This window comes from Triturus cristatus, chromosome 3_1 (assembly GCF_964204655.1).
Source record: "Triturus cristatus chromosome 3_1, aTriCri1.1, whole genome shotgun sequence".
In the NCBI taxonomy this organism is placed as follows: domain Eukaryota; kingdom Metazoa; phylum Chordata; class Amphibia; order Caudata; family Salamandridae; genus Triturus; species Triturus cristatus.
In genome coordinates this window covers 806303588-806325461 of record NC_140583.1, presented here as the reverse complement: position 1 = coordinate 806325461, position 21874 = coordinate 806303588, and the positions used below count along the sequence as shown (strand labels likewise).

General features: G+C 44.1%; 1 protein-coding gene across 10 annotated transcripts in view; it reads right to left on the bottom strand.

The window, feature by feature from the left end:
- The window catches only part of IFT54 (intraflagellar transport 54), a 543753-nt gene that overhangs the window by 265626 nt on the left and 256253 nt on the right, over positions 1-21874 (bottom strand). For 5 of the 10 annotated variants that reach the window (XM_085645127.1, XM_085645123.1, XM_085645125.1 and 2 more), the window contains exon 7: positions 9848-9871. The exons of the other annotated variants lie outside the window; for them this stretch is intronic. In XM_085645127.1, the coding sequence (XP_085501253.1) occupies positions 9848-9871 (24 nt within the window). The remainder of the gene's footprint in view (positions 1-9847; positions 9872-21874) is intronic. 10 annotated transcript variants of the gene reach the window in all.

Below are 21874 nucleotides of genomic sequence, written 5' to 3'. Positions count from 1 at the left end.
GGCGCAGAGGTTGGGTTATTCTGTCTGCGTATCGGATTCTGCATGAGAGATTGTTGAAATTGCAGATCTCTCTTAAGGATGTGGAGGCACACTTTGTTGAGATTCAGAATTCTAATACTTTATTGCGGTGTCAAAATAAGTTGCTTTCTGACAAACTTGACACTTATCAAACGGTTGCCGAAAGGGCGGCTGTGCGGATTGCTCGTTATAAGTACAAGAACAGGCGTGGTCGAGTTTCGACGCGTAAGGTGCGTCTGGTCGTGGCGAAAGCTGGACTAGATTGGAACCCTGATGAATGGGATGGTAATATCTGGGACTCGACTACGTCTTGTTCCTCGGGTGAGGAGTCTGTCAAGCACGAGTCTTCTCGTTCCCGTCATGAATGTAAGTCTGCTTCTCGCACCTCTGATGGTGCACCCCGTGATTACGCTCGCTCTTCGGGCGGCATCGATGCTTCTTACACTGATTGTCCCTCTACTAGTACTGCTCGAGCTCCTTGTGATGCTCGTCCCGTAGTCTCTGCGCATCCGGTTTTTCGTCGGAAGTTGCAGCAGTCTCCCAATGCTCCGCAGGGTATTTCTTTAGACTGTTTAGAAGATTTTACCCAACAAGAAATTAGTGACATTTTGCTGCGCTTTCGGCAGCGGGCTGGTGAGGCTTTGCTCACATGGATGGTGCGCCTTTATGAACTAGGCGCTGCTGGTATTATGTTGGATACTGGCGATTGTTTAAAATTTTGTTCTTTGAGTTTGGATTCTACTGTGCAAGATCATTTTCGTAACTATAATGGTGGTGGTCAAATTTCTTTGCTCCAATTGGCGACTGAGGGTTGTAATTTGAAGTATCCTACTGAATCTGACTGGCCTGTCAATGACAAGCCATGGTATACCTTGCGTGATGCTGCGCAACGTCTTAAGGAAGAAGTGATGAAAACGGCTATTTTTCTGGGCACTGCTGACAGGTTGCTTGATGGGATGTTGACTTCTTCTGTGCGAAATCGTATCATTCGCTCTTCTCCTGTTGCCTACAAGCAGGTCATGATGACTTTGTTGATTAACCAGACTGGTAATGTACTGTCTACAGTGTTGGAATCGGTACGCCAACTCGGTGAGTTGGGTGAGTGGTTTAAACCTGAACGTCAGTCCCGGCCTGACACTCGTACTCCTGGTGAATATAAATTTACTAGACGTGATATCTTTACTGGTCTTTTGGCTGATGGTGTGCGTCGGGAGGACATTGATGGTGAGACTACTGCTCGTTTGTGGGAGATGTTTCGCAAACGGGGCTTGGATCGGAAGGAGGGTGCCCGGCGTGTTCGAACGACTGCGTATGATCGTGGTTGTTCTGATGGTAGCAGTGATGATGATCGCCGTGGGCGCTCTGATCGTCGTGATGATCGGCGTCCTGCACGTGATCTGTCTCCCCGTCGAGAGCGGGACAGGGAGAGAGAGGGGGAAAAGGAAAGGGGGAGAAATGATCATGCTTACAGCAGACGTAGAGATGATAGGGATCAATCCCCTGAGTTGAGAAGGAGAGAGGATCGACACAGTTTGGCCGATCGAAACCCGCAGTACAATGCAGAGGACAGGAATCCATTTCGTAATAGAGATGGATATGAACAGGAGGTATCGATACCTAAGAAACGTGAGAGTCTTTATCCTGATTTGTCCTGGTACACAGAATGCAGTAAGAATGACTAGGAAATAGGTCAAGCTCCGGTACACAGATGGGCTCACAGAGATAATAGACCCTATGTAGATATTGATATTTATTGGAGACATCGTAATATCCAAAGGGCCCGAGCATTAGTTGATACAGGAGCGGAGGCCACTCTTATTCATGGAAAATCAAAGAAATTTACAGGGCAGCCTTTTACTATTACCGGATTAGGAGGAAAAGAAACCCCTGCAGTTCAAACTTTGCTTGAAATGAGAATAGGTAGAATCCCTAGAAAGGAATATTCTGTATTAGTGGTGCCACTCTTAGAATTCATAATTGGAATTGATATTTTGAAGGGAATGACGTTGCATCTTGATGATGGGTGTTACCAATTTGGAACGACGCATTATATCTCGTCCAGACCTATACGGGTTGGTCGTTTAAGGATGCCCCCTATACAAGTTCCCCAGGCGACCAAAGTGGTTTGTCAGAAGCAGTATCGCATTCCGGGTGGTCATGAAGAGATTAGTACCACCATTCAGGAGTTGGTTGATGCAGGCGTTATAACTCCAGTTACTTCTGCTTGGAATAATCCTGTTTGGCCGGTGCGTAAGAGTGATAATTCTTGGCGCATGACTGTTGATTATCGAGAATTGAACAAACACACACCCTCTTTGACTGTTGCAGTACCGGATGTCATTACTTTAATTGAAAGAATCCAAAAACATCCGGGTACATGGTATGCGTCCATTGATATTGCTAATGCCTTCTTTTCTATTCCAATTGCCCCTGAGTGTCAGGAACAGTTCAGTTTTACGTGGAACGGGCGTCAGATGACGTTCAGAAGTCTTCCTCAGGGCTATGTGCATAGTCCTACGATTTGTCACCGGCTGGTGGCAGAACATTTGGCTGAAGTACCAGTTCATCCCAAAATTCAGATATGTCATTATATTGATGATGTTTTGATCCAAGGCGAAACACAAGAGGATGTTCAGACACAATTAGATAGAGTCATTGAGTGTCTGCGTGGGAAAGGTTGGGAGATCAATCCGGATAAATTACAAGGTCCGTCTCAAGCTGTAAAATTTTTAGGTATTAATTGGCATGAGGGACACCGCGAGGTGATCCCTCAAGTTAAACAGAAGATTCTTGATTTTTCGGTTCCGAGGAATAGGAAGGAAGCCCAGAGCTTCATTGGCTTATTTGGTTTTTGGCGCCAGCATATTCCTCATTTGAGTCAAATATTGGCCCCTTTGTACCGAATTACACGTAAAAAGAATGCATTTGAATGGGGTAAGCAACAGCAAGATGCATTTAGTCTGGCGAAAGAGGCAATTCAACATGCTATGGATCTATGGCCTGTACGTGATGGTGATGTGGATTTGAATGTGTCTGTGCAAGGTCCTTATGCAAATTGGAGTCTATGGCAGAAACAAGGCAGGAGTAAGGTACCGTTAGGGTTTTGGGCCAAAAAGCTACCCGATGCTGGTGAGCGTTATACACCCTTTGAGAAACAGCTACTTGCTTGTTATTGGGCTTTGGTGGATACCGAGCAATTGACTTTGGGACATGACATATTTTTGCGTCCTGAAATTCCTATTATGCAGTGGGTTTTGAGTTCACCATAAAACTCATCGAATTGGGCATGCTCAGGAGGCGAGTGTGATTAAATGGAAATGGTACATACAAGACAGGGCACGTGTGGGTCCGAAAGGAGTTGCGTTTTTACATGAGCAAGTGGCGCAAGCACCATCGACTGAGACTGAGAGTGAGTGTTCCGTACCTTTAGAACAGGAGTCCCCTGTCAAGTGGGGTAGACCTTTTGATGATTTGTCCGCTGAGGACAGAAACCATGTTTGGTTTACAGATGGGTCGGCGAAGTTTATTGGAACGACACGGCACTGGAAGGCGGTGTCTTATAATCCGATCACACAGAAACTATTGAGCACAACTGGTGAAGGGAAGAGTAGCCAATTTGCCGAGCTTTACGCTGTTTACCAAGTTTTGAAACAAGAGTTACCCGGCACATGCCACATTTTCACCGATTCCTGGTCCACTGCCAATGGACTGGCTGTTTGGTTGCCGACCTGGCATTCCCATAATTGGAGGTTACACTCCAAAGAATTGTGGGGAAAAGAGTTATGGCAAGAGATTTGGGAGATGCTCCCACAGAGTACTGTTACCATCTTCCATGTGGATGCTCACACCCCAATAGACTCCCTTGACAAATTTTTTCATAACATTGCAGATGAAAAATCTAAAATTGCTGAGGCAGTGGAGGACAGACAAGATCCTGATATTGCGGGATTGGCGAAATGGGCACACCAGAAGGCAGGACACTTTGGAGAGAAGGCCACTAGCAGGTGGGCTGCTGATAGAGGAATTTATATTCCCCTGGATCTAATCAAAAATGTTATCTTACATTGTCCCGTCTGTCAACATATCAGACAGCGTAAGGTACCCCAAATTGTTAGAGGCCATTTACATCGCGGGAAACTGCCCGCTCAAATTTGGCAGATTGATTACATCGGGCCCCTTCCCATGAGTAGAAATTGTCAATATGTTTGCACAATTGTCGATACATATAGTGGCTTGCTGGTAGCTCTTCCATGTAAGCAAGCCACCCAATTGAATACCATAAAAACATTAGAATTGATTATGATGTATTATGGTGTGCCATTCCAAATTCAATCTGATAATGCATCCCATTTTCGTGGAAGATTGGTACAGGAATTCTGTGTGGAAAATAATATTGAATGGATATTTCACATACCCTATTACCCGCAGGCCTCAGGCCTGGTGGAGAGATTGAATGGCCTGCTAAAGGATCAGTTACGAAAGTTAACAGATGACAAGTATAAAAATTGGCGAGACTTTTTACCCCAAGCACTATTGATCCTGAATAATCGTCCTTTTTTAAATGCTGAATCTCCGCTTATGCGTTTGTTTCCCCCAAATGTTGAGACTATGCCTAATGTAATCAATGAAACTGTGATGTATTGGGAAATTACTCCCGGAGCTCTGGCTCCATGCAGAGCGACCCCAGGGTCGGCAGGTTTAGACTTGCATGCTATGGATGACACCGTTCTGGAAAGTAAAAATCGGGTCATCATTGCTACCGGTGTTGGTATTCATATACCACCGGGGAATTTTGGATTGATCGCCCCTAGATCGGGGCTGGCTGTAAAAGGCATCCAGGTGCTTGGAGGAGTTATCGACAGCGACTATCAGGGAGAGATTAAGGTACTTCTGCTAAATAGCAGTGGGATTGACTTGCTGATACATCGTACTGACCGAGTGGCTCAATTACTCATTATGCCTGTTTTCAGTGGTGAAATAATGAAAGGCACTGCCCCAACTTTGCTAACTGTACGTGGCCAGAAAGGCTTTGGCTCTACGGATAACCCTGGGGCCAAGGTTTGGGTGCAATCGCCTAAGACTCCCCCTGAACAAGCAGAGGTTATTGCCACCGGTCAGGATAATACCATTTTGGTTATGAGGCCAGGGAAAGATAGCTGGGAAGCTGTCCCAGCTGATAAATGTTATTTACGAGAATGATTAATGCCTGTATTTGGTTCTTTTTCAGATCATTCTTTGGATTGTTGCTGCAGGATGTGCCGGTATTGGACTCCCTTCGGACTACTTCGGCGAGAGAGAAGGGATCCCATCAACCCGGGATGAACTGGGAACCAGAGTGTTGCGTTCCTTCAATGCGTGGGATTCATCATCGAACTTTTGGACCCTACTGGCCAAAAGAGTAACTGATGCCCCTCACTTCTGTTTGACACCGATGAGATCTGTGCACGATATTCTTGCGACCTGCCTAGTTGCTGTCCCCGCCTCGCTGGAGACTTTAATCGGTATCTTTAACATTTCGAAGGCTCGTCCGAATATTATCCTGGGTGATTTTGCTACCCATGTATATTGTCCTTTGTGTACTGAACTGCCGAATGAGCAACTCCCCATCCAGTCCCAAATAATTACGTACAATATTACACAAGGTGACCTATGCTTCTTTCTTACATGTAATCCTAATGCAATTTCTGAATGCCTACGCCTCAAGTTAAGGGGCGCCACGTCCTTTACACCTCACGAACGAACTTTGTGTTTCCAGAGGACACCGACGACATGTGTCTCAGTCCAGAACAATATGACTTGCAATAGTTTGGTAGTTACTCCCAGTCACTATCGTGCGATGTTGCTACCTGCCGGATGGCTTTTCTCATGTGGTAATACTTCCTGGCCATATGTCCCTGCAAACATTTCCGGAGGCCCGTGTGCCATCACTAGACTGAGTTTACTCATGTTTTCCTCCCATCCAAATGCCAACTCTCGTGTGCTTCGAGATACAGTGATGTTACAGGAGGATTGTGACTCATCTTTGCATTTATATTCCAAGTCTGAATACCTTAGCCTAGCTGTTTCAATTATTGGTGTTCCTGCTTTGGCGGTTTACAATGCCAAATCCATTGGGAAAATGGCTTGCTGGATGGTTAAATCTATTAATCATACTTCTACAGTCTTGTCTGACTTGCTATTAGACGCCCAGGGTGAACGTAGGGCCATTTTGCAAAATAGAGCAGCCATTGATTATCTTTTGCTTAAACATGGACATGGTTGCTCAGATTTCGAAGGCCTCTGCTGTTTTAACTTATCTGATCATACACAATCCATTCGTGCACACATAGATAAATTGCATGACTTAACCGATGAAGTTAGAAAACACATTGATCAGGGCTGGTTTGACTGGCTCTTTAATTGGTTACCGGACATGCATATGCTACGCTACATATTAGGTGGCATTTTGATTGCTATTGCTGTTTTGATTTCTATCTGTTGTTTTATTCAATGTATCCCTTCACTGCTTCAATTCTGCACATCTGGTACTAGACATAGATCGGTTAGTTTTGTTTCATATTATTCTTCCACCGATGTTAGTTCTGTTTAAATGTACGTATAATAGACTGAAGTCAAGGGTGAAATGTACTGCTTGATTTTCCTGGCCTTCTTGTGTTGTAGAGCAATCAATATGACTTCAGTCTCTTTCCATCCAAGTCTAAGGACTAGAGTAGTGAATAGGGCCTATCTATTAGACACTTTGACACAATCCCGTGCTCCTACCCATAGATCAGGGCCTACATACATAGCCTAGGGGATAGATTCGTTAGCATCGAGGATAACTTGCCCTATAGTGAGGGTATTTCATGGAGTCGTGCTGAATTCAGGCCTGGTAGGCCTCAGACAGGAGAGACTCCATCTTTCTTTCTGCTCCGGCAGCTTGGGACACTTCTAGAGGGAGGGTGATGTTTTAGTTATGGGGTGTTATTCGCTCGGAGAGAACCGGTTCAGGCCGGCCCTTATCGAAGGAGTGTATTTTTCCCCTGCCGAAGACACTACATCAGGCCGGCCGGCTGGGAACGTGTCCTTGGCACGGGGAGGTACAGGAATTTGGTGGGCGGCAGGTTTCGAGCTGGAAATTTCCATGAGAGAATGCACCTCTATATTAGTGAAAGTCTGAGTTAGATATGGGCACTTGCTTCTAGACCATAGGCGGCATCTGGCCGTTAGCAGAAAAAGCTACTACTTATTCCAGGGAAGACAGATGACGAACTTGAATCTAAAGAGGAGAGAGTAGCCGATGAGGAAGAGGTTCCAGTGACTCGGAGAGGGAGAAGGGAGTAGATCCGCGACTGCGGAGGTGTGACTTCCAGGCGAAGCCGAGGCACAGAGGGAGAAGGAAACCTAGATGACCATTGAGCACAGGCTACGTACAATTCAGGTGATGTCGACCCCTTTTTCTTTGAAGTGTATAACTTAACCTTTCACTTTCCTTGCAGGTTATATATATATATAATGTATTCTGCGAATGTGCATGTGGCATTTAAATAAAGTATTTAGCTTGTCGTGAGTTAGCATGTGTGGTGTATTTTTGTATAGGAGGATAGCCTATTCTTTTAGTCAGAGTTAACTCAACATGAACAGAGGTTAATCCTGGTCAGGTAAGTGGTAACTGGATGAGGGGGAAACGAGCCCCTCGAACTAGAGAACAGGTTGTGCTCAACTAATAGTCTTTGTGTGATCCGATATATAGTAATCCCGATTCCCCTGTACGGTGATAATAGGATGAGCTCGTGCTAAGGCTGCCGTCTGGTAGGAGATTCTGGGTCTGACTGAGGCCGCGAGACTATGTGTGTTGCTGCCGTCTAGGTAGGAGATTCTGGGTCTGACTGAGGCCGCGAGACTATGTGTGTTGCTGCCGGCTGGGTAGGAGATTCTGGGTCTGACTGAGGCCGCGAGACTGTGTGTGTTGCTGCCGTCTGGGTAGGAGATTCTGGGTCTGACTGAGGCCGCGAGACTATGTGTGTTGCTGCCGTCTGGGTAGGAGATTCTGGGTCTGCCTGAGGCCGCGAGACTGTGTGTGTTGCTGCCGGCTGGGTAGGAGATTCTGGGTCTGACTGAGGCCGCGAGACTGTGTGTGTTGCTGCCGTCTGGGTAGGAGATTCTGGGTCTGCCTGAGGCCGCGAGACTGTGTGTGTTGCTGCCGGCTGGGTAGGAGATTCTGGGTCTGACTGAGGCCGCGAGACTGTGTGTGTTGCTGCCGTCTGGGTAGGAGATTCTGGGTCTGACTGAGGCCGCGAGACTGTGTGTGTGTTGCTGCCGTCTGGGTAGGAGATTCTGGGTCTGACTGAGGCCGCGAGACTGTGTGTGTTGCTGCCGGCTGGGTAGGAGATTCTGGGTCTGACTGAGGCCGCGAGACTGTGTGTGTTGCTGCCGTCTGGGTAGGAGATTCTGGGTCTGCTGAAGGCCGCGAGACTGTGGTTGCTGAGATCGCGAGGCTGTGAGGTCTTGATAGATATATATATATATATATATATATATATAATAGGAATTCCCTGTCCTTAGGTGGTACATATATATGTGGTCATTTAGGTGTAAAAAGGCCCTAGGGAGGGGGTAACGTTCTGGTTTGGGTCAGGAGGGCTCTGTAGAGCGGGTTCTACCCGATCTGAAAACCCAAGCAGAACATATGTATGCAGTCAACACTCACTCTACTACTTCTTATTGTTGTTATTATTATTAACATTTGGGATAAGAAAGGGTACGTGCTCTCCTGTGGAGCTGGCGCACTGGCGAACGAACATCAACCGCCTTAAGTTAAACCCATCAAAATCAGAGATTCTACTGACACATAATGACCTGATTGATAGTTTATGACTTCCCCTATATTGACCCTTGATCTGTCAGGGATGCAGTAGGCCATTTGGATAGTGAACTGTCACTTGCAATTCAAACCAGTTGCATGATCCTAAATTAATCAGCTGTACATCTTGAACTGTATCATGTCTTTCTTAGCCCATTCTTTAAGGGTTATGGTTGCACCTGCTTTCTAAATTCACAACTGGACTTTTGCAATTTAGCCCTTTTAATGCTTTTAATGCTTCTACGCTGAAATATATTAAAAACAAGAAAGGCTGTATTATTTCTAGTCTAAAACGTCTGACCATATTTCAAGTACAATTGTGGAGCTGTACTGGTTGCCTGTTTGAAACTGAATTTTGTACAAATTAACTAACTTATGCACTGGGCTTTCCATTCAATATCTCTTTCATGGCGATCTTATAAATTTATGAAACACTGCTCACATAGGCTCTTTCTTTATCAATGTATTTGTTTGAAACTTCCTAAATGTAGTAAAGCTAGATGGATGGAAGACCCTCTAGATTTCAGGGATAAAGATTATGGTCATCTCTTCCTCTAACACTTATGGAGGAAATCTTAACTCCATTTCAGGAAAAAGCTCAAGATCTTGGTATTTGGCATTTGGATAGGACTTTCTGCTTAATTATTTCATGCTTCTTCAGCGCCAAGAGAGCTTTTAAGGAGGATGAATGCTGGTGCTATATACATTTTCAACTAGATAGCTGGGAGTTTTGTTTTTTCCCCACAGGGTATGTGACCCCAGGTTATTTACTCCTTTTTTCTCTTCTGTATAAATACATCAACTCTGCAGCGTACACAAGAAAAGCCTCTTTTGTAACACAGTGAATGACTACCACCTATACTACCCTTTAGATTGTGTTCCTGTAACTCTATATAGTACAAGTTTAGGAATGTTGTAGCAATTCACTGTTAACTCTTTGTACTGCAGACAACAAGCTGAATAAGCATATGCAAGTGCACAATATACCTCAGACTCCAGATTCTCAGGGGTCTTGTAGAAGAGAAAAGAAGAAAGCATATAAATGAAAATAGTTTTTAAAGCTGTTAACTTTACAAATCAACAAAATGACATTAGTTAATCAATATATTGCTGTAGCTAACAGAAATACAACCTTGCAATGTTCATTATATATATTGACCGTTCCTGTTGTTTTTGCACTTGGTGTTAAAAGAAAAAAATGAAATAAATATAAATCAAATTACTTGCCTTGCCGTGCTGTGGAATCCCTCTGTGCTGTGGATACTCTGGTGGGGGACACTGCCAAGTCGTTCCGAAAATAAATAGCAGGTGCTTGGTTGTGTGAGGGTGCGTTCGCAAATATATTTTGCTCAAAGAAAAACAGAGACCTGCACTCTCGGGAGAAGAAATATCCACTTTATTGGATTCTTCGTGCACGTGTGCACTAAGAATCCAATAAGTTGGATATTTCTTCTCTTGAGAGTGCTGGTCTCCATTTTTCTTTGAGCAAAATATAAAACTTACTTGCCTTGTCTGAGATCAATTTAGTTAAAGCAATATCACAGTGGGAATCAAAAACCGTAAATAGGAGGATAGAATGCAAAGCACTGCAAGCATTTTAGGAATGTCAAAGTCAAAAAATAAAGTTTATTTAGACCGGTTGATCTATAAACCACAATACATATTTTATCATCTAAAATCGTCATAACACAAATTCTTTCCATTTACTATAAAAATTCTACTGTCATAAAACTGCATTTACACAATTAAAACCAAAATTCATTAAAATTAAAAAGCTTTGGCCTTTTCATGGGTCTCTACTCAGTTCATAAATTTATAAACCCCCTGCATAAATTTCCCAATGGCTATCGCAATGTCAAGATTTTCCATTTCCACTAAAAGATCACGTGCTTGCGAGCGCTCATTGACATCATATTTTAAAAATATCGGGCGAAGAAACACTTTACGTAGATTTAAAACAGATAACAATCCAATAAAAGGTGCAAAATATCACACTTCATTCCTATTTTATAAATAGCGGATTGATTCCTATTCTTAACTTAAAGACTTCTTTCCTTAACCAACGATTAGGTAGCAAATCCATATATGGAAAGCTGGAGTCTTTCTCCCATCCAGCGCTCATAAACTTTACAGAGTCTTTTTCTCTCAAATACTTTAGATCTATTGCCCTCGAGCATACCTTACCCAGCGCTTTAAGCACATTCTTTATCACATTAATTTGGAGTGTCATGGGGTCAATGTCCACCATCAGGTAATCACAAATGGTCAGGAGTCTCCTTCTTGTTGCCTTCGCTCACTTTAACTCACTGAATTGAATTTCCTTCATACACCATTGTGATACCTTGGTGACTTCCCCCCTACCCAGGCGGTTCCAGAATCTAAGCAAACTTGACTGGACCTGGACATTCCATGAAGGTAGGTCCAATTCCAATCTAATTGCCTGAATCATCGCCGACCCTGGAAGGGACAGCAGGGATTTTAGACATTTACCCTCCTCTTTGTCCCATGAGCTTTTCCCATCAATGCATAGAACCTCTGCCCCATATTGGAATTGTGGCGGAACCATAGCCTTAAAGGCGGTCAAGAGGGGTTTATGTGACATATCGCCATAGCTATGGTCAAATATTTTCAACCCACATACCGCAAGATGCGCTTTTAGTTTCTGTGCCTCCAAATGGGTATCCCACTTCAAAGACCTTGTAAACCATATTCCGAGGTATTTATATTCATTTACAGTATCTAACTTGGTTTGGCCCAAGTACCAGCTAAACTTCGTACTCTTCTTCCCAAAACACAGGATTTTTGTTTTATCCATATTTACTGTAAGACGCATTGCAGTGACGTACTCGTTAAATACATTCAACTTTCTCTGCAGCCCTACCTCTGTTTGGTCCATTATTACAAGGTCATCAGCATACAGCAGGCAGGGCAGATGCTTACCATTTATCTTCGGGCTTGCACCCCTGGCTGTACCCAGGCTAAGGGGCAAGTCTGCTAAAAATATGGCAAAGAGTAACAGGGCCAATACACAGCCCTGTCTCAACCCATTGTTTATAGGAATTTCCTTTGTGAGCCCACCAGAAGTATCTTTGATTACACGTGCCCAGTTATGGCTATGCAGTTCTTGAATTACCAACAAGAGATCAGCAGGCACCTCATACTTCCTTAATACTTCCCACAGACAATCCCTATCCACCAAGTCAAAGGCTGCGCGAAAGTCCACGAAGCAGCAATACAATTTGCCCTGCTGCTCCATGGACTTCCTTGCCACCGCCCACAGTGCAAAACAGTGATCAACAGTTGAGTGCCCCTCCTTAAAGCCACCCTGCTCAATTGGAACTATTGACCGCTGCTCTACCCAATCCTTCAACTTGCCCAGGATTATTTTCGAAAAGACCTTGACCCCAATATCTAATAGGTTAATTAACCTATAGTTCTTGGGGTCCTTTTTTTCCCCTTTTTTGTGCAAGGGTCTAATTATTGCGCCTTTCCAGGTCTTGGGGAATTTGCCTGACACCAGAATTGCCACAAACATCTGGGAAAAGAAACCTGCCCACCAGTCTATCTGGGTTTTAATTAGGATCGCAGGGAGGTTATCTGGGCCAGCTGCACGTGATAAGTTCAATTTTTTGATGGTATCTTTTACTTTCTCTACAGAGAAGACTGGTATTAAACCTTCTACTCCCATTATCCAAGTTGATCGATTATTCTCGATTTCCGGGGGCCTTTTGGCATTGTAAAGGTTGCTTAAGTAGTTTCCCCATGCTTCCTCCTCCACAACACTGCTCATAGTACCCGGAGTTCTACCTGCAGACTCCTGTATCAGCCTCCAAAACCCTTTTATATTTTTATTTTCAATTGTCTGTAAGAGGTTTGCCCAACATTCTTCTCTGAAAATCCCTTTCTGTCTCCTTATTAGGGATCTATACTCTTTTTTCAACCCACACAACCGTTCCACATTCCCAGGATCATAACTGATCCTCTGACGTCGCTCTAGTTTCCGTATCATGCTTTTTTTGCTATGACATTCCAGATTAAACCACTTTGACTTACATTTCATGGTTTGGGTATTTACCTTACCCTGTTTCTTATCTTTCAGGTACACCCTTATACATTGCACCGCCTGTGCTATTACATCCTCATACCATACTACCTGCTGCCCTTCAAACCTTTCCTTCGATAAATTTTGTTGGAAGCAAGCTAATTTCTCAATATACTCTTCCGTCAATTTTGTGGTCATACGCTTGGGATATTCCACACTTTGAGGAAGCACCCTTTCACATTTACCTAATGACTCACCTACAATTTCACAGAATAACGCATTGTGATCGCTATCCCTGCGCTTGATTACCTGGAATTTTTTTACCAATGCATAGTTCCATGCCAGAGTAAAAATATAATCTATAGGACATTGTTGATTTCCCACTCTAAAGGTCTGGGAGGCTGGCCGATCTGTATCCTTCCTGCCATTTGAACATATCAAGCCCTTTGAACCCAGGAACTTCCCAAGAGCTTCATCCTGTCTGGTGGCAAGACACAATGGAAAGACTGCTGGTCCAATACTAAAGGCACTCATCATATCTTCAAACCAATGATCTAACTTTTCAAAATTTAATTTATGATTAAAATCACCCATTAACACCAGAGTATTCCTCCCATACTTTTCTGTCAGATCAATTATCTCCTTTTTAAAGAGGCTTAATTCTCTCTCATATTCTTTTTGAGTCCCCCATTGAATATATACATTTACAATGATGAGATGGACATCCTTGCCTTCAATACCTTTGTAACATACATTACAAACCAACAGCCATTTGCATAATGAGCTGATTAATTTTGACTCATTTACGAACTTGGTTGAAGCAAGGGTCAACAATCCCCCTGAGGGGCGCCCAAATTTTGTGTTTTTACTGGCTGGTTTATACACATGAACAAACCCTTCTACTACCTGAGTGTTGTCGCATAGCCAAGTCTCCTGTAAGCAAATGACATCAGCACATTTTGCGAGCTGGTTTAAACTATCCGCCTTTGATGTAATTCAATGTAAAACTCAATTTTTGACAAAAGGAATGTTTGGATTTTATTCCCAGCGAGTGTTCCCTAATGTATGTATGTATGTAACAGGAAAAAAACTAATATATTAAATATTAAATATTAATTTAATTTCTTTTTAATACTAATCTGTATTATTATACAATTAATTTACGCTTATTTACTTTTATTTGAAATGAACTTCTAAATCAAGGAATTTATATTATGTGCTAAGAAATTAATTAATATAAATTTACAAAGTTTAATTAACTATACAGTCATTTACGATTATTTTTAACAATCATATCTATAAGGAACTGCGCAATGAACAAATGCCTAAAGGGTAAGTTTTATTTTTGATTCGTAGCATGTGTGGTTGCATTATCCTTACCCTTACCTAGTGTATGAATGATGCAGATGTCCTTAGTACTGATCTGTTGTTCGGCTAGTGTGTTCAAATAATAGGGACAGGTAAATGTGTGTTGCGTTGATCATGTAGCTGTAATGCAGCAATCAGCCATAGGAATATTGCCCAAGAAGCCCTCTTTTCTAGGAGGACAGACTGCTCTAGGAGGAACATGAAGTATTATTTGGCTTTATTACAGCACGTTTGGATGCATTCCACAATCCACCTGGCTATGTGAGGCTTAGAAATCGGTTGTCCATTATGAAATTTGGTAAATGAAACAAATATTTGGTTGGATTTACTACATTATTTGGTTCTATCTAGATAATACATGAGGGATATTTTCATATTTAAAGTGTGCAACGCCCTTTCACCCAAAGACCAACGCTGTAGGAAGGAACATGGCAGCTCAATAGTTTAATTGAGATGAAATGGTGAGATTACCATTGGAAGGAACTTGGAGTTAGTTCTGAGAACTATTATATCCATATGTACACTGATAATGGGCTCTTGTATGGTAACAGCCTGTAGCGTGCTAATTCGCCAAAGGGAATTGATGGTAACTAGGAAAACTAATTTCCATGAAAGGAATTGATGGGGCTGAAAGTAATAGTCTAAATGGTGGCCCCATAATATGTTCAGATTCCAAACTGGGGCTTGAGGGACAGGAAGGGGTATTACCCTTTTGAAACCATCTAGAAATGCTTTAACAACAGGTATTCTGAACAGATAAGTGTGCTGTCTGTTTTGCATGTATACAGCAACTGCTCGGAGGTGAAGGCAGATGGATGAGTAGGCTAACCACGCCTTTTGAAAATGAAGAAGGTAGGTAGCTATATTGTGTACTGTGGTCAGATTGATTACTAATGTAGTAATGGACAAACAAACAGTTTCCATTTTGCTGCATAGCAAGCCCGCATTGTAGGGCGTCTAGCTTCCTTAAGGACAGACACATTCTTGTGGTAGCTGGATGTATCCAAACTCCAGGACCTCTGGAGTCAAATAGCAAGATTGAGATGTGCTGGGTCTAGGTGCCTGATCTGGTCATGTATCTGCTAATTACTTTGCCTTCTGGCACAATCTCCTCCCCTTTTTCGTGGTATTGCTCTCACTAGCCCCAGTCACAGTGTGATAGTTAGGCTACTGACTCAGCGCAATGCCCAGAGAATGGCTGCCCACACCGCTACCCTTCTGCACGCTGTTTCTATTTTCTTACTCTCCTTATCAGAAGGAGAGTCTCCTGTGGTTTTTATAGATGTGAGTTTGCCGGCTATTTGTACCACAAGTGAATTATGGGGAGCTAACCCTGAATATTTGTAGAATCTGTGGGGGATGGTTTAAACCATGTTTCAACCAGCTGTGTGACTACCCTAGCTTGCACAGGAACTTTGAAGTTTTCCGGGCAGATTTTAGCATTCCTTTCAGCATTAGAAGGAACTGCACTGTTCTCTCAGACTTGGGGAGCGTTTTGAATAGGAAATTGTCTTCGCGATGGACTCCCTGCATACCTACTATTTGAATAACCTCATGGTATACGGTGTCGTCTGAAGGGGAGGGCTTTATGGAATGGTGGTGGAGATATGGATTTCCTACATTCATTCCATGGATTGTTCATTGGTTCATCTCCCATCACAATGTTTGATAGGCCCGCACGGACTGCCCTGTGTTGAAGTAGAATACTGTGACCCGCCATGCACAGTTTTTTCATCAATAATTGAATTGCAAGTGGTGCAGTTATATTATGGAAGGTGCCACAGAAGACGTCAAGAGTGATGCAATACGAGGTCAAATTAGCAGTGCATGGCAAGGGCGTGAGTTATAGTTACCTTAGGACACGAGTTATAGCGAATTGCCTTTGGCAATATAAGTCAGACGGTTGACCACAGGGCCTGCCCTGAGGTCAGTCCCGGCGGCCAACCCCATGCTGTGCACAGCCTTAGGCAATGCACATAGGGTTGGCTTTTGGGCCCCAAGGTCCCGATCTCCCACAAAAACATGAAACAAAAATGGGGAGGGGGCTTGTGGGCCCCCTCCGAGATCCTCATCAGGCCCTGGGAACCCCATCCCTGGGGCCAAAGCCAATAAAAAAAGGATGTGTGGGGCTCAAGGTCCCCCTCCACAAGCCACATTAGCCCCATAAACTGCATCCCCTAGGCCAAATTCAATGAAAAGGGGGAGAGGGCCAAAAGCCTCCCAACCCTACCGATCCAAACTAGTTGTTATAGGTCTCTGGAAGTCCATCTACCGGGGCTGTAACTTATTTTAATGGGGAGGGTGGTCACGCTGCCCCCTCTCCCCAAGCCTATTTAGGCCCAGGGCCGGCTTTTTGAAAAGGTGGGGATGGGGATGAGGGGGGTGCAGCCCACTTCCCTTAGCCCCATTAGGCCCTGGGGACCCCATTCCCTAGTGCCATATATATATTAAAAGGACACCTACTGGCCCCCCTTCCAGAGCCTAATATGGCTCCGGGAACCCCCATCCCCCAGGGCCTGCCTTAAATATAGGTAGGTGCCCACCCAGGGTACCCACCATCCATATATTGGGGGCTGCAGGGGGAGCCCCAGTGCCCCCACCGGCTCCTCACATGCTGCAGGAGCCAGCATTGCTCTCGTCCGGTGGAAGCAGCTATTGATGCTGCTCCCTCTAGGTGGGAGCAATCTGTTGTTCTATTTCCCTGCCCACATCAGTGCGGACAGGGAAACGGAACACAAGTCTGTTCCCAGCTAGCGGGAGTATTTGTAAAGCTCCTTCGCTGGGAGTAGACTTTTTATCTGCTCCCATTTGGCAGGAGTTTTAAAGATGCTCTGGCGAGGTGGGAGCAAACACAAGTTTCCCTGACTGGGCAGGAAAACCACTGTGTTCTGGGGGTAGCTCCGTGGGACAGTACATAAGCCAGCCTCAGGTGATGGGGTTCTCGGCAGACTGTGTGGCCACCCTCCCTTTCCTATTAACTTATGTTTCGGCTAGGGTCAGGGAGCGGGGCAACACGCCCCCTCCCCTATTTGTTTGGCTGGGCCCCACGGGACAGGGTCTCTGGGGCCTCTAAGAGGCTCAGAGAGGGGGGCCACATGCCCTCCTCCCCAATAAAAGAACATTAATCCTCCCTGGCCCATCCGCACATTTAAAAAAAAAAAAAAGAAAATTTGCAGCAGATTTACTAAACCTCTGCGAATTTGCAGCAAAATGTAAAAAAAAAGGTCCACACACTGCGCTGGGTCAATGGGGAGGAAATCACGGATCCCCAACAGATCGCTGACACGTTCGCCACTTATTTCTCATCAGTATACACATCCTCTGGGACATCCCAGCCATCCGCGGCCGCATACCTGCTATCGACTATAAAAGTCACTTGTCTGACCACACAAGATAGGAATCTCTAGAGGCCAAGCTTACTGAAGAAGAGATTCAGACAGCTATTCAAGATGTTCGCTCGGGTAAGGCCATGGGACCCAATGGACTCCTGATCAAATTCATTAAACCAATGGCTTCCAAACTCTCTCATTTGCTCCAAATGTACGCCGAAAGGGGGCGCTACATGCAGACATCAGGATGGCCTCAATTATGGTTATCCATAAACAGGGTAAACCCTCAGACGATTGTAGGGCCTACCGGCCCATCTCACTCCTCACAGTTGAGGCGAAAATACTAGCGAAACTGTTGGCCAACAGACTTATCTCCTATATCACGAACTAGTACACTCGGATCAATCCGGGTTTATGCCAGGGAGGGGCACGGCCTTGAATCTAAGGCGATTACATGGGGTCCTAGGTAGACTTGACACGATCAGGGAGGACGCAATCCTTTTGTCGCTAGATGCCTCGATGGCATTCGACACAATTTAATGGGACTTTCTTTTTGCAGTACTGATGCGGATGGGATTTGGCCCGAACTTTATAAAGTGGATCCAATTGCTCTATGCCCACCCAACCGTGCACATGACCGTAAATTATCACATCTCTCGTCAATTTCTATTGGGAAGGGGTACTAGACAGTGGTTCCCTTTGTCCCCCTTGCTTTTCGCTCTCGAGCCCCTGGCGGTCTGGGTCAGAGGGGACCCGCTGATCCATGGTATGAAGTGGATGGAGAACCACGAGGACAGCATCTCGCTTTACGCGGATGATATCCTCTTGTATCAGGCCTCACCCTCACAGTCTCTCTGCCGGGGACCTACATATATTCCACATCTTTGGCACCCACTTGGGGTACACCATTAACTGGACCAAGTCCCAGCTCTATGTGTTGTGGGGCGCACCCCCATATAATCCTAGAGGATACGATATACCAGTGACATTAAAGGGATTCAAATACCTCGGCATATACATCACTCCAGATCCGAACCTTTTAAGAGGCAAATCTGCTTGCACCCCTGGCACTTCTCCGAGCCGACGCAAAGTACTGGCGAACTCTCCCTTTCACTCTCTTGGGACGCACAGCCCTTTTTAAAATGTTAACATTACTGTGTTTTCTCTACACATTACAAAACACGCCTAGTTCGCCAGTATCGAAAGTGCCGTTCGGAGATTACTGCGGGATGGCATAGCCCCACGGATAGCCATGAAAAAGTTAACACTGGGGTGGTACAATGAGGGCATTGCATTACCTGACATGAGGCTCTACTACCAGGCATCCCAACTAATCGTGATTAATAAATGGGAGTACGGGGAACACGACGACCCAAAGTTCCATACAGATGAATGGCTTTTGGGACAGGGAGGATATAATAGGGTACTCCATACGACCCCTCATAAGCTAAAACTCACAGGACCTACTGCATGCACAGTGGACACCTGGCATAGTGTGAATAAACAATTGGGCTGGCATAACAAACTCACACAGGCCACAACACTCTGGGAACCTCACCTATTGGGCCAACTTAGCAAATGTCCTGGGTTCGACAAATGGGACCTTATAGGCATCTCAACGGTGGGCGATATGTGGATCGAGGGGAGGTTGGCCACCTTTGCAGACCTTCAACATAAATACCAACTCACACAGACCGAAACATTTCGGTACCTACAAATTAGTCATGCAATCAAAGCAGTACTACCCAGGGATGTTCCCCTACCCGAGGCCTCTCCACTTGAGGACAGGCTTATACTTGACCCTATGAATAAAAAGGCCATATCCCTCACATATAAAAAGCTACAAAACAATGGCCCAGACCCCTTATTACGCCTGCGGCAATACTGGGAGACGGACCCGGGGGAACTCGAAGACGAGGATTGGCGAGATGCGCTAGCCTCCCCTAAGGAAGTGGCTATCCCCATGAGATTACGTTTGGTCCAATTGAAGATCCTACACCGCGTGTTTCTAGATTCAGGGATCTTGGTCAAAATGGGTAGGAGGGCTGACCCCCTGCGCCTTAGGCAATGCCACCAAATAGGAACCTTTTTCCACATTATTTGGGACTGTTCACTAGTGCAACTATACTGGGGTGATGTCACAAAACAGATGGAAAGAGCAGGTGGTAAGACTCTGAAGGCCTCCCCCAAATTATGCATACTAAATATTTGGGAAGCCACTGATCTAACGCAAACCGAGAAAACATGGGCCTCATTGGGATGGGCCATCGCAAAACTTAATATTGCACAAAAATGGGGGGCGGGGGTTGTCCCGTCTGTACGTGACTGGGCAGTCGACATGGACAGGGCAGTGATAGCCGAAAAAGAGGTCTTTAAAAACAGGGGCTGCCCCAAAAAATGGGACCGTATATGGGAAGGGTGGAATATGTACTGATGAGACATCTGCATATCCCCTACAATCGAACTGCGCTGTGATCGACTCAAACTAGGCGACATAGCTGATGTCAATAATGTGACCCTGCATGGAGATGAATAACTTGACTACCTGTATATTGTATACTCTGTGCTGTAAATGTCTGCATCACACCTTTGACATAGTGTTGTACATAATCCAGTGGACCTGTCTGATATTGCCAATGTGACTGCATGCGGAGATGTAAACTTCGACTCCCACATATCACCCGCTCTGAAACATGCATATTGTGGACTCGTATACTGTCCTATTGCTGCTATGTTTTTTTCTCCCAAAAAAAAACACGTTTATTTAAAATAAAAAAAACTATCTATATATATATATATATATATATATTTTTATATATATTTTTTTTTTCGGCCCCCTCTGAAACCCCACCACCAGGCCTAGGGGGTCATGGTATCCCCCCTATTGTCTTGTTTGTTTGCTTTTTTTTTTAGCACTCAGGACCGAGTATGGAGTCCTAAGATGGCTGTCACCACTTCCTTGTTGATGTGGTGGAAGCCAATCAGATCGCGGCAAGAGATCTGTTGGATCCACAGAGGCTCCGCATCCCTCGACATACAAAGTTTTTGAGTATTAATTGCTCAAAACCTACTGAACACATTTATGCCAAATCACAAAAAGCACAAGATCTAGCTTTCTGCCACATTTGGTGCAAATCCGGTCAATGGTTTGGGCTGCAGCGGTGTCTAAAGTTCCTATGAAAAAATGAACAGGGAAATCCCATTTTGGGTAGTCTCCTTTTTTCCTCGCCCCTTGCTTGATATATCACCCCAAAACCTTCCATGCACAAATTTGTCAAAAAGTAGCACTTTTTTGGAAAGCTTTGAGGAGATACGTCAAGCTGCGTCCAGGTTATTTGCAACACAAAAAAGCATTTCCTATGGAAACAAGATCCTAACTATGACTATAGATTTATTTATTTGATATCAGACACACTCAAACATAATTTTAATGACCTAGCTTCAAAGTAAAATGTTCCATATGTAAAATGACAAATACTTACCTGTGATGTAATGACTCCTGGTGTACTTTCCGTGATGCAAGGATTCCTAATGTAAGTCTGTCAAAGTAATGGTAGTACACTAGACAAACAAAGCACAGATGCACCACTCAGTAAAAAAGATATATATCCGTGAAAGTGACGGACAGATATATATACATACAAATTCTTTAAAGAACATTCCAACATTGGTATTTAATGTTTCTTTATCTCCTTTATTATTTCATTTTTCTTTTTTTCAGTGGAGTCATGCAATGTTTGGCACGTGAAACAGCCGACGCGTTTCGTCCCCTTCTGGGACTTCTTCAGGGCTGTTAGATGTAAACAATACAATATACAAAATGTAAAATACACCTTACAACAAACATGACAAAGATACAAAAATATACATTATACATAGCAATACAAAAATTAAAACAACGACTGGAATGGGAAGCTAGCAAACAGGTATGTATTTAAAAAACAAACCACCATTCTTTCTTAATTTATATTATGTGTATGAGGCACAGTGTAATTCAGGAGCATCACTTAAACCAGAAGGTGTCAGCCGACACCAACATTGACCAAAAGGTTTTCTGGTCTTATTTGAATCCTCTATAAATACTAAGATGTATATATAACCAAAGAGAAACAAGACAAGTAATAAAGATCAAGTTCATAAAGCTGTCACATAATTTTGGGGCATGCAAAATGATAATAAAGAAAGATAGGTTGAGGCAAAGGATACAAAACCATATAGCATATAGTTGATTAACAAATTGTTCGAATGCTTAAAATGGGGTTACTAGGTGTGAGA